This window comes from Bidens hawaiensis, unplaced genomic scaffold (assembly GCF_021521415.1).
Source record: "Bidens hawaiensis isolate Kalapana, Puna unplaced genomic scaffold, B.hawaiensis_p1.1 tig00000458_1, whole genome shotgun sequence".
Taxonomy (NCBI): Eukaryota; Viridiplantae; Streptophyta; class Magnoliopsida; order Asterales; family Asteraceae; genus Bidens; species Bidens hawaiensis.
In genome coordinates, this window is record NW_027491030.1 from 3,276,038 (window position 1) to 3,289,472 (window position 13,435).

General features: G+C 33.8%; 2 protein-coding genes and 1 long non-coding RNA gene across 3 annotated transcripts; 1 reads left to right on the plus strand and 2 right to left on the minus strand.

The window, feature by feature from the left end:
• The first annotated feature begins 1,602 nt into the window (after window positions 1-1,602).
• LOC143625639 (uncharacterized) lies at window positions 1,603-6,868 on the plus strand. The gene is made up of 15 exons (XM_077095925.1): window positions 1,603-1,904; window positions 2,027-2,077; window positions 2,514-2,741; window positions 2,830-2,928; window positions 3,008-3,063; window positions 3,217-3,328; window positions 3,453-3,632; window positions 3,760-3,996; window positions 4,093-4,296; window positions 4,777-4,869; window positions 4,944-5,213; window positions 5,308-5,406; window positions 5,513-5,895; window positions 6,525-6,557; window positions 6,661-6,868. Coding segments are annotated over exons 1-15 (2,166 nt in total). The 5' UTR covers window positions 1,603-1,784; the 3' UTR covers window positions 6,662-6,868.
• A 2,156-nt stretch (window positions 6,869-9,024) lies between these two features.
• Window positions 9,025-9,595, minus strand: LOC143626822 (uncharacterized). Its single transcript, XM_077096783.1, has one exon. The coding sequence runs from the start codon at window positions 9,515-9,517 to the stop codon at window positions 9,200-9,202; it is 318 nt and encodes a 105-aa protein (XP_076952898.1). The 5' UTR covers window positions 9,518-9,595; the 3' UTR covers window positions 9,025-9,199.
• A 40-nt stretch (window positions 9,596-9,635) lies between these two features.
• LOC143626833 (uncharacterized) lies at window positions 9,636-11,278 on the minus strand. The gene is made up of 3 exons (XR_013152495.1): window positions 11,222-11,278; window positions 10,309-10,385; window positions 9,636-9,715 (listed from the first exon to the last, which is right to left on the minus strand). It is a non-coding gene; the product is annotated as an uncharacterized LOC143626833 (long non-coding RNA).
• Window positions 11,279-13,435: the final 2,157 nt, after the last annotated feature.

The following is a 13,435-nucleotide window of genomic DNA, read 5'->3' on the forward strand; positions in this document are numbered from 1 at the left end:
TTTCAATGTTCACTTTAACAATCCAATATTTTTAATCTTGTAAAACTTTGTTATAGCTATTTGTAAAGCGCGTTAACACCTTAAATCATTCACAGTTAAAATGCAAGAAAAGTGCAGCAAATCAAAATATGCTCTGTTACTCAACCCTTTAACGTTCACTTTCAAAAAATTTTCATTGTAAAAAACTATTCATAAAGTTCATACAATAAGCTTTTATTTCATAGAAAAATCACAAGCATTTTTCGCGCCATGTATCGCATGCCACACCGCGTAGCTACATAAACACATGGTTACTTCTCATACCAGTTTTCATTAAATATATTGGTCACTTGACACGCTATAACATCACAATTATAAATTTTCTTAGAAAAACAAAAACTTAATTGGAAGGATTGAAATGTATGGTGTAATTGGCTCATAATAAAAGTTGGATCAACAAGCAAATATGGTCATCACTTGTTAAAAACACACAGTAAATATACGATGTTTAATAAAAAAAGTTATATAAGGTAACGATAAATGTATAACTAGAACATGTTTATGTTAAGACGGATGCGTGGACGAGTATGAATGAAATGACTCATGTGATGGAAATTTATATAGCACGGGTTGTGTAAATGAGATATAGTGAGGTTAAATGCGTTGGCGAAGCTTCATTGAGACTTGGGGTCGCCCGCCCCCTGTTTTTGTGCGTAGTAGTGTAAATTTAGTCGTTTTTTCGGCCGGAAATTTTTATACGCAATGTAAGTTTAGTCCTTTTCGACTGAAAATTTGAGGCCGGCCCCTCATCGTTTGTGCAATTTTGTACACATTCCCCCCCCCCCCAATCCTGGCGCATCAGACCAAACTTCGCGCACCGGTTTAATGAATGCTATATGGCTAAAGACTAACATTGTTGTTTCTCCGTAGTTGTTAGTTGTTTTGTAATATTTGGACAAAGGCTATCTAGAGGGATATATCATTTTTAAAAAATCAAAAACTTAATTGTTATTTTCCATTTTTAAAAAATAAAAAAAAAACTAACCAAACCGATTAATGCTGATGAAGATTATGAAGACTGAGACATATCTTTGAAGACGAACAAGATAATGAATGAAGATTATAACTAAACTTTTTAGTGTATTTTTATTAAAAACTTTGTTGAATTTTAAACTCTATTATTCTAGCAACTATGTATATATATGGTTTCACATAACATGCTTCTATTTTCGTTTTTTGTATTCAACATATTTATAGTACTCTAATACACTTTTACAAATTAAAATTATCATCTTCATTTTTTAATTATTTTTGCAATGTCTACATATAATTAAAAAAAACGACTATAATTGAACCGAAAATAACCGAAAAACCGAATAGTTTGTAGCTTCAAAAAACCGATAATTTCGGTTTCGATTTTACTAAAAACTAACTTAATCAAACCGAACCGAACCGAACCGAACCGAACCGTACACAACGGGCTACCCGAAGTGTGACACACACTACTCACTCCAATCCACCACATATATAAATGGCGGGAGCGGAGCTCATCCTCCGTCAAAACTTCTTCCCCCAAATCATCTCTTCTCTTCACCACACAATAATAATATTAGTAATTAATAATATTATTATTATTCTAAAACCCTAGCATTCAATTCAATCTCCAATTCCAACTGCATTCATCGATCACTCGTCTGTAATCCATATCAGTCTCACTCGATTCATACTCTCGTTAACCTAGGGTTTCGTTTCTGGTTTCAGCTAGGGTTTACGGCGGTGGCGTGACGGTGTAGGTTTGGATACAGATGGAGGCTGCCGTTACCGGACGCGGTATATCGATAACGATGCCGTTGTCTCAATCGCAGTCGTCACGGAATGAACGCCGTGTTGTTTCCGATCACTTATCGCAAAACTCCGGCAACGAGGTTGAATTTTTGTATTTTGTAGCTTAAGTTTCGTTAACAATGCTTTAGGGTTTTGGATTAGGATTAGGAGTTTGATTATATTGTTATTATTATTATTAATTATTATTATTGTTATTAATTAGGATTTGGACCGGTCGAAGCTAGGGCAAGGTGATGAGAGACTGATATATGAGGTAAAATGTTGTGTTGTTTATAGTTTTTTTTAAATTGTGTTCTATGCAGTCAAATAGTGGTTCGGAATAGCGGAATCACATTGCTATTATCGGTGTCATCGACCGCTATTTGACTGTTATCTTGATGAAGGTTTGAATTCCTTGGCTGATGTTTTGGAGGAAGATTTAATTGCTTATTATTAGATTAGTTCATGTTTCAAATATTGACTTATATGTGTTTTGACTTTTGATATTATTATTAATATTATATATGATTTACCTTTTTATATAATTTATATAAATTTTCCCTGATATAAAATTACAGCTATCTCACTCCGATAACCTATATTTCAAATAGTGGCTCTTGTCTGCTGTTTGGTTTTGGACCGCTTTAACTGCGATACTGCATAGATTGTGTTTTGATTGATTTATGAGTGATATTTGTTGATTTGTTAAGGTGCATCAGGGGAGAGAGTCTGTGAATGGGGACTACTTTTCGGTTACTGTTGATGGGGTTAATGAGCATGAATTGCATCTTGAGGAGGTTGTGAAACAAAGAGAGCAATTGCAGCAAATAGAGGTTAACATGAAAGCTAGACTGATAGCTAATTCAGAATTGATGGGGATTCAGGAACGGTATGAGTCTCAGATCAAAGAGCACATTACTTCGAATCTCAAACTTCAGGTGTGGTAAAATGTCTTGATTGAAGAGTTTGTGTTTATGGTTTATGTGTATATGAAATTGTGACTTACTGGAATTCGTGTGCATATAGGAACAATTGCATGAAAGGGAAAAGACTATAATGGACTTGCAAAGAACTTTGGATGATAAGGATAAGGAGCTGCATGCAATTAGACTGGACCATGAAGCGGTATCCACCTAAAGATTCAGCTTATAGTTATATTTTGTCTGTCATTTTTTTATATATTTTTTGTTTTTAATTGTTACAGGCATGGGCTAAAGAGGATCTTTTGAAGCAACAAAACAAAGAACTGGCAACTTTTAGGTATATCGTTTTCTTTTAAAGTTAAACCTATCATGTATTCAACTATTCATGTTCTTGTTAATAGCTGTAATCCATACACTTGTATCAGCCACATTTGGGGGATGTATTTTAAGTTTGATGCTGTAATTTAAGTTGCGGTGTATGCATTTTCAGGATAGAACGTGATAATTCTGAAGCTGAAAGGACCCAACACCTTCAAAAAATTCTTGAATTACAAGAACATGCTCAAGAAAAGGAAAGACAGCTCATGGAATTGCAGGAACAGGTAATGTTTATGCTATTTGCTTTTGTAATATAAAACAGCACAAGCATCATTTTAAATCTTTTTTATTTAATTGATTTATGGTTTTCATCTCTTCAAGTGTTGTTATTCGTGTTCTTTTTTTCAGCATAGAGCTGCTCAAGAAACTATCATATATAAAGATGAGCAGATAAGGGAAGCACAAGCTTGGATTGCACGGGTTCAGGAGATGGATGCTTTGCAGTCAACTACAAATCACTCGTTGCAAGCTGAACTCAGAGAACGCACAGAACAACATAACCAGCTTTGGATTGGTTGCCAAAGACAGGTTTTTTAATTTGACTGTACAATAACTACAGTTTATACTAGGATTATTGTAGTTGACATTTGCTAAATAGTTTATATTATTAGGTTACTATGGTGATGACATTTATTATGGTATTAATTTGTACCAGTTTGCTGAGATGGAGAGGCTTCATCTACACACATTACAACAGCTTGAGAAAGAGTTAACTGAGGCAAGAGAAAAGAATGGAAATAACTCATCAAATGCAAACAAAACTACTGTCAAGGAAACGCCTCATTTTATCGATGGAAGTGGAAACCAGATGGAAGCTAGCAGCATAGGAAACAACCCTAGTGATGATTCAAGGAGTCTCCAAAATGGCGATGCAGAAATTGTCTCTTCTCAGGTATAGTAGTCTTTGGTTCCAAGTTATACTGTAGATTATTTTAAGTCTCTTTGTTGATTTATTTACATTAAGAATATATATCTCTACTTATTTCAGACCGAAAATATAACTTCTGTTCAAGTGAATCCTCAATCATTACATGGAATGCCATCCTACTACCCCCCTGGACAACTGGCAGCTTTGCCTCCATTTATTTTGCACCACCCTCAAAATGTGAATCCACATCTTCTTCAATCTCATGTTGGCCAGTTTCACTCTTTACCTGCAAGTTCATCCGTCCAACACTGGCAGAGTCAACAGGTATGGCTTTTTGTATATATTTTTCTGCCTTTTATTCTAATCTGTGTACACGTGGATAAAATTGGTTGATATGCGAACACTGGGTCTACTTTATTAAACTATATTAGTACAATAATAACTCTGGAATACATCAATTTATTAGATGGTATGCATCAAAAGTATGCGTGTGAAATTGTCACTACTATATTTGTGACATTTACTACAGATTTGCCAAATGATCTTCTGTACTTGTTGGTAGGCTTTCACAGAAGGTTTACAGATTCCAAATCATGAACAGTATTCTCTCCAAAATGACCAAAATCAAATGAGACAAGAAATTAATTATGACTATTAAGCATCTGTAAATGGACAAACTATTCGATCTGAATTCATGGATGGCGTTCCTTCTAAAAATGAGGAACAGATAATAACATTTAACGTTTTAAATATTCATCAGTCTGTTATGTATGAATCCCACATTACTGTTGATGCTCATGAATCATATATTATTCACAGCAGAGTTTGCAACAAATTTCTTCTCAGTTTCATGCTTCTCTAAGGCTGAACCAATCTGACAATGACATTGCTCTTCAGGTTTGCGTTAATTACGGTTTTGTCAAATCACTGGTTTTGTAACGGTATGCTGATCTTTGTGTTAATTAATACAGGAAAAAAGTTCAATCTTTTTGTCTAATCATGGAAGTGAAGCTCAGATTTCAAGTATAGGACAGCTGACTTCTGCTGTCATTGCACCTCAAGTTATTCAGCCAGTAAAGGCTAGTGAGGCCCTACCAAACAAGGTGGACATCGTCACACAGAATAATTCTTCAGGAGGAAAGACTGCAGGGAAGGCTTTATTTGATGAAGAAACTTTATTGGCTTGTGTTGTCCGCACAATACCGCCTGGTCCAGGTGGAAGGATACAAATTAGTTCAACGGTTAGTAGCGCTTATTATATCTTATCATACAATAAGTGGATTAGAATTATATGTTAACAATTGTTATGTTTTATTGTATAACACCTTTTGACAGCTTCTGACTCGGCTCACAAAAATGCTATCACCACTTCGTTGGTCTGATTATGAGAATAAACATGGGAAACTTGATGCTTTTTTGGGCAGTCATCCTGAAGTAAGCTCAGTAGTTTTCATAACTTTGATTATTTGACATTTTACATTGAGATAAATACAGGCAAGAGTAAGTTGACTTATTTTCTTTTTTTCTTTTTTTGTTTCAGCTGTTTGTGATAGAAGGGGATTATATTCAGGTGCGTGAGGGCGCACAGGAGATCATAGCTAGCATGGTGGCACGTGCAAAGGTCCGTGCCGCCACTGTTGCCGCCTCTGCAGGGGCTTCTCACCCATCAAAGTTGTCTTCTGTTGCTCTGACGCCAATGGCTCAAACCAGACTGAAGCGGGTCCCATCCACCGAGTCACAGAACTCGAATAGTGCTCTCAATCCTATAGGCGTGAGAGTTTTGGGCAAAAACAATGATCAAATGAAACATGTATTGGCAAATGGTAATGGGGCTAATATGAGTAGACCTAATTTGGGGAGTCAAAGCAAGGTTATTAACAATGGGAGGTCGGGTCCAAATTACCATGGGAAACAGCAGGGCAGGTAATATTAACATTTAGTGTACAGAAAGCGTGTATTTGAAGTGGATTATCACTAGGGGTGTGCGTGGTGCACTTAGGTGCGGTTTTGGGCTAAAACCAAACCGAAAACCAAAACTTTGGTTTTTGAATTTTTGAAACCATTCGTTTTGGTTTTCGTTTGGGTTTCAGTTTCGGTTCTAGTTTTTCGGTTTTTGCCATTTGAGCTTGAAAATTTTAGTCCCACAAGAAAGTTAACCGAAAATAATGAATCTAGGTATAAATAATTTTGTTATTTGTTAACTAATTGACTGTTATATATTTGACCAAAAGTATATTGAGTTACATATTTATTAAATTATTATAAATTACTTAGAATAAAAAATAAAAATTAGAAATTTGGTTCAGTTTGTTTGTTTTATTTGGTTTTTATTTCATGCAAAACTAAAACCGAACCGTTAGGTTTTTACAAAAAACATAAAACCAAACTGTCGGTTTTTGTTTCAGTTCAGTTTTTCTGGTTTTGGATCGTTTTTTTTTTTTTTGTTTTCTTGCACATCCCTAATGATCATGACTGGTGTTATCTTGATTATATGTTTTTGTTTTCTATTGACATTATCTTGATCTTATGTTATTTTTGTTTTCTATTGACAGGTCTACCGGATCATTACCAGGTTCCCGAAAATAGTAAGATCAGATGTTTTATAATCATTACATTTTAAATAGTGAAAGTTTACTTGTATAAATTATTCAGTCAAATAACTTATTTTTGTTTTCATGCTTACAACAGGAGATTCTGGAAGGATGGAGTTTAGGCGAGTTTGAAGTGGTTAATGAAGATGGTTTTCTGGTGTTTGTACGATTCCGATTGGAACTGAAACTGGAAATGAGAATTAAACTTGAATTGGAATTGGAAGTGAAACTGGAATTGCGTTTATAACTTAAAATGACTTTTTTTATCTGTTGTAAAAGTGTGCTGTCTTTCAAGTTGTGCTTGCAGCTGGAAATTGTTTTTTTTATTTTTTCTAGTTTCATTAAATTAAATCTATTTTCTCACCTGTTGCAACTGGAGTACGGATTGAAGCCACGAGTCCCAAACCTTGTTCTGGAACTCGAAAGGTTTTAAAACCCAGCCAGACAGCATAATCGGTTACTATATAAACCAGTTTGGCTTCGAATCTAGCTGACGGATTTAGAACTGGTAGCATGAACTGGTTTGGAATCGGTTCTAGAACTGATTATGATCGTCAAGCTTCGATACTAGCCATTTTATAGCGACTTTAAAGCCATCTTTAGTGTGTGTTTTGGTGTTCTGTTATTTTTTTCTTTTACCTGTTTTGCCATATGTTAGTATAAGTAAATAGGTATTGAATTTATTTTTAAAACTATTTCCTAGTGGTTTAGTTGGAAGGGTAAAATTGGCATGAGTTTTATATAAAAAGTGCTGATGGGCCAACCAAGTCACACCAAACTTGATTTCATTCTAAAGCCCAAATTGACCCACATAAGTGGAACACAAAAGAATAAAACAACTTTTTCTTAATCCGTGAACTGTTTATTATTTTCGATACAATAAAAATCAATTTAGCAATCTCATAAACTCAGAAGCAGCCCCATTTAAATACTATTTGATGCAAATTTAACAATCGTACACAACTACAAATAAGGTCTATAGCGTCTTATCGTTACCATAAGTTTTAAGATCTTAGTTTTTATTTGGTAAGAAACAAAAATGAAATTAGTAGAATTATATCAATACTTTAATCCAAAAAGAAGAATAAAAATTAGATGAAAATAAACGTTATTAACCACCCATTACTCTACACGCATCTTGTACTGATTACATGTTAAACACGACACAAACCAAAAAATTATGCCTTGTAAATTAGAATTCGACACTGGTTTTCTGTAAACAAGTCATGTCGCATATTATTACTCTAAAATAACAAATTTACAATTATAAAACAAATATAAAATAAAAAGGGGGAATTCTCAAAATGTCCCATGTTTAGAGAGAGATTCCAAATATATCCCTCCAAAATTCAAATCCCCCCTTTTGTCCCTTTACTAACTCGTTTTCGGCTCTACGTTAGGAAATCGATACGACATGTTTCTTAACTCGTTGTCTCCCCTCCATATTAGCTCATAACCCGTCGCGTCACCGCAATGTTAACTCAAAACTCATTATCTCCCGTCCATGTTAGCTCAAACTCGTCGCATCCTCACCGTGTTAGTTAAAAAATTAAATCTAATAAATCTTGTTATTTAAAAATTTATATCTAAGCAAGGTACACAAAAAATAATTTGATGATATGCATGAGTTTCTAAATCATATTATTATCCAAAATCCAATATACAAGAACTTAAAAACCAAAAAAATAAATAAAATATTCAAATAATTTTCAATTAAGTTTTGAGCTAGCATGGAGGGGAGACGATGAGTTTTGAGCTAACATGACGGGGAGACGACGGGTTATGAGCTAATATGGAGGGGAGGCAGCGAGTTAAGAAACACGTAGTCTCGATTTTCTAACGCTGAGCCGAAGACGAGTTAGTAAAGGGACAAAGAGAGAATTTAAATGTTGGAGGGACATATTTAGAATCTCTCTTTTAATAAACGGAACATTTTGGGAATTTTCCTAAATAAAAATACAAATACTTACATTAAACCAATGAACAGTATTTTTATAAAAAAAAAGGTCACATGATGATGCGGTATAAACCAAACAAATGAACCTAGTCCAGTAAAATTTCACTTAAGCTAGTATACCTTGCCAATAATTAGTGGTTGATGATTTTGTGGGCTGTGGAATGTATCATATGAATATGTGACAATTTTCTTATTGGTTGTAGGAATCATAAACTCCTTTTTTGTTATACAAAGTGATTACAAAAGTTACATTATTTTTATATTTAGATGCTCCTTTTTAGTAAAATGATTCAAGAGGTTTAATACATTAAAAATACACTTTCAACAAAACAACCGATTTCACCCTAGCCCTCTTTTTATCTTTATGATTTGGTTTTATTGTCCCATCCCATGAGAAACAAAACATAACCCGAACCCGAACCCGAACCCGAACCCGAGTTGAGTTTCAAACCTTTCATACGAACCGTGCCAAACTCAAGTTACTAATAATATAAAGCTCGAAACAAGCCAAGCTTAACTTCTAGATAGCTTACAAATAAAACATCTCCAAAACAAAGAGTTGGTTTCACCAATCTTAAAAATTCAATCTACTTTTTCTCTTCTATATTCCCACCTTTTTAACTCAAAATCAACTAAACCAAAAGCAAAGTATATCATTAACATATATGCCAACACCTCATTAATCCCTAAAACCGCCACCGCCAAAGAACATGCCTCTTCCATCTCCACCATAAGCCGCCTCAGACCCGCCTTCCCTACCGCCAGACTGCATCCCAAACAACCCACTCTGACCACCACCCCTGAACCCCATCTGTGCCCAAAACTGTTGCTGTTGCTGCAACTGCAACTGCAACATCTGCTGCTGCTGTTGCTGTTCTTGAGCTTGCCTCGAGTTTACTAGAAACATCGAATTCTGACCACTGCCACTGCTGCTACCACCACCAGGTTGCTGCATGAAACTGCTCGCCTGAGGCATGGAATTCGGCGGCGTTTGCATAGCCTAGAATATATCATATATATATATATATATAAACATTGTTAAAATCCATAAAATGGTGGTTTTTTGTAAGGAATAAAATATGTTTAATAACTAGAACTCGCCAGTGATGGATTCGGTTGTTGTTGTGATGCTGGTGGTTGAGCATCAGCAATGGCAGCCAAGTACATTAAGTTCTTCTGAAGCACAGCTTGGTACCTAAAATCGTTACAATATTTAGTGGCCCGTTAGGGTCGGTTTGAATCTATAACGGGCTGTATAATCGGGCTGAAAGTTGCCCATCTTATATTCTTAAGAAAAAAAACTATAAAATGGACAAAAACTTTTCGCGTCAACCCGACCCGGCCCGTTTTAGCCTGAACTTGTTCTGACCCAATTATCGGGCTGAAAGTTGCCCATCTTATATTCTTAAGAAAAAAAACTACAACAATGGACTAAAACTTTGTTGGGTCAACCTGACCTGGTCCGTTTTAACCAGAACTTGTTCTGACCCAATTATCGGGCTGAAAGTTGCCCATCTTATATTCTTAAGAGAAAAAAATAAACAAAACGGACTAAAAATCTGTTGGGTCAACCCGACCCGGCTGGGCCCGTTTTAGCCTAAACTTGTTCTGACCCAATTACCGGGCTGAAAGTTGCCCATCTTATATTCTTAAGGAAAAACTACAAAAATGGAGGACTAAAACTTTGTCGGGTCAACCCGACCAGGCCCGGCCCGTTTTATCCTAAACTTGTTTTGACCCGTTACCCGATTGCCAATTTTATTTCTAACTAAATATGAGATAACTTACTGAGCACATTCCTGATACTTCCCAAGGTTTTGACATTCCAAAATAGCCAAAATCAGATTTTTGTTGTCTTCAAGGTGCTGCAACAATTACATGAACAAAAGTAAACCAATATTATTATTATGTCGATGGGCTCCACTATACTTTATAGTACTATAGACAGTGCATAATTTAATATTGGGCTTTCTTGGACCCATATGTATAAGAGAGTCTAAATTAGGGGTGTAAAGAAGCCGAGCCGCTTGTGAGTAACTCGAGATTAGCTCGTTAAATGAGTTTAAACCCGAGCTTCACATATCAAACTTGACCTAGCTCTCGAGACTAAGCGAGCTTTTATTTAATATACTTATATGATAACTACTATTATATATAAATAAATGATAAATAATGATACTATATATATAAAACTATAACTATAAATATATATGTAGGGGTTGGATCTATCCAAATAAAATTAACGTGCTAACCGTGCATATCAAGTAGTGTAATTATATATACAACATAGTGTAATTACACTACGATGTTTATGCTACTTGATTTGCACAGTTCACAAGTTTGTTTAGTTTGTACGTTAGCGTTCCCTATATATGTAAATAATCACAAAAGTATATAAATAAAATAATTAATAAATAATAAACAAGCCGAGCTGAAGCCCTCTTAAATTGAAACAATCCAAGCTCGAGACTAAATAATTTGTTTATACCCCTAATTTTACAGAATTTGTTCAAATAATTTATAAAATGAAATGTACGGATTCATACTTCTGTAAACATAAAACTACATGAATCAGTGACTAACAAATATAATAATAATAATAATAATAATAATAATAATAATAATAATAATAATAATAATATTCATTTCGTCGATCGGCGCATGTTAGCGAAAATAATAATATTATTATTATTGTTTAAACCTTTTGAATCTGATCGGCGGTGATTGCACTGAGAGGAATGTTGGACGGTGGCGGTTGTGGTGGTTGCTGCTGCATTTTGTCGCCGGAGACAGTATGTGTGTGTATGTATGTATGTATGTAATAACACGTCACACAACCAGTGGCGGACCCAGGATTTTTTGTCAATGGGGTCCCAATTTTTTCAGTTTACATAATTTTCGGGCCGGTCGTTATTCGGGTCGGGTCGAAAATATATAAATAATAAAACACGGAAATATGGTGTCATTGGAAACGAGTAAGTAGAAAGAATATAGATTATGAACTAGATAGAACATAGACTTTTAATTCATTTTTATTCATACCCGAAAACATAAAGTAATTAAGCTATATTTATGGTCTTACATACATGACCAAACATGAAAAACTAACTCTAACACAAATAAATGATTAATTATAATATGCATACACAAGATAAATAATAAAAGAATATCAAAACCTATGTTGCTATTATATATGTTGCATGGTGACAATGACTATATGAGAGAAACTAACGAAAAACACAAATAGTTAACTAAATAACTAATATTGACTAGGATATAAAAAAAACAATAAAAAACATGGCTATATGGGAGAAACTAACGAAAAACACAAATACTCTAACTAAATAACTAATATTGACATGGATATAAAAAAACAATAAAAAACAACAAAAAATTGTATGGTGAAGCTTGAACCTGCAACCTCTCAAAAGAAAAACAAGGGACTTTCCACTAGACCAGTTTAACTTTATTAATATGGGTTCCAAGTATTAATTTTTATGGGGTCCTAACAAAATTTAATATACTGCCTCTAAATAATTTTCAAAAAACATTGGTGTCCCGGGACCCCGATGGGTGCTATGTGGGTCCGCCCCTGCACACAACCCTAAACCCCGCAGCTAAATATAAAATGAATTTAACTCAAAGCTGGGATTTATTATTATTATATTACGGGGTGTTTGGCTGAGCTTCTAAAAAAATGAAAATTGTTTATTGCCTTTTTAAAAGCGAAAGCAGAGAAGATTCAAATTGAAATTTTTTAAAATTGTTTTTACTTTTTAATAACCAACTTTTAAAAGCTCAATGTTGGTAAACCTTTGTCCCTTACTAATCTATGTTTACGATATAGATCTAGTGTTTTGATACATTCTATAGCAAACGAATTCATATCAATTCATCATTGCAGCTCGCAGGTTTTGTGTTCTTTTTTGTTTGTTAACCATAGGTTTTGTTTTTTTGTTTTGCTTTTCACATGTGTTAGTTTTTGTATTTGAGCTTTGTCGAATTTATATTTGGTTTAATTCTGGTGCAGTAACCTAATACCGACCATATTTTTATTATTATACGAGTGTCAATATTATTTTATGTGTGTATTTTTTTGAGTTTATTGTGAAGATTGTTACAAAGCTAATCGATACCAATCTAATTCGCATCGCTGCGCTGCTGCAGTATAAAAGGTTTGTTACCTAGTCAACCTATAGCGTTCCCACCCCATTCCCTACCATAACCTTATAATAACACTAAAAATCATTACATGTTTTCTCTTATTTTCAATTAAATAATATTTTTTATACATTTATCATTATTTTTTCTTTTTCTTCCATTTATAATCAATTTAAGAAAGTACTAAAAAAATTATACAAGTGTGAGCGGCAGAAACCCATATTTGACATTCTTACATAATATTTACTCTTTTATCTATTCACCACCATATATAATCGTATCATCTAATTTACAAAACACACTCAAATACTTATAAATAACGGGTTGAATATGTTCTTACACGTACATTTTAAACTAAAGTAATCACATATATAGAGTTTTATAATATAAAGTATTACAGTATAATATATTGGCACACAAAAAAGGACAAACCGATAAATTGTTTTGTCTCCATACGCCGCCGAATATGAATTCAATTGTCTTACGTTTTTGATTGAATGAGGTTTCAATGTTTCATGAACCCGTTTACATTTATATTTATGTTATTATGTATACTATATACTAGCTTTTTAATACGTGTATTACACGAGATTTGTTAAATAATAAAAATAAAAAGATTCATTATATGAAAGAAATGAACAAAATTATAGGTAAAAAAAATATATATATATAATACAAGCAATAAGAAGTCTAAAATCTCAAATTTATAAATTTGATTTTTTTATATACAACATTTGCAAAAATTGTTTTGACC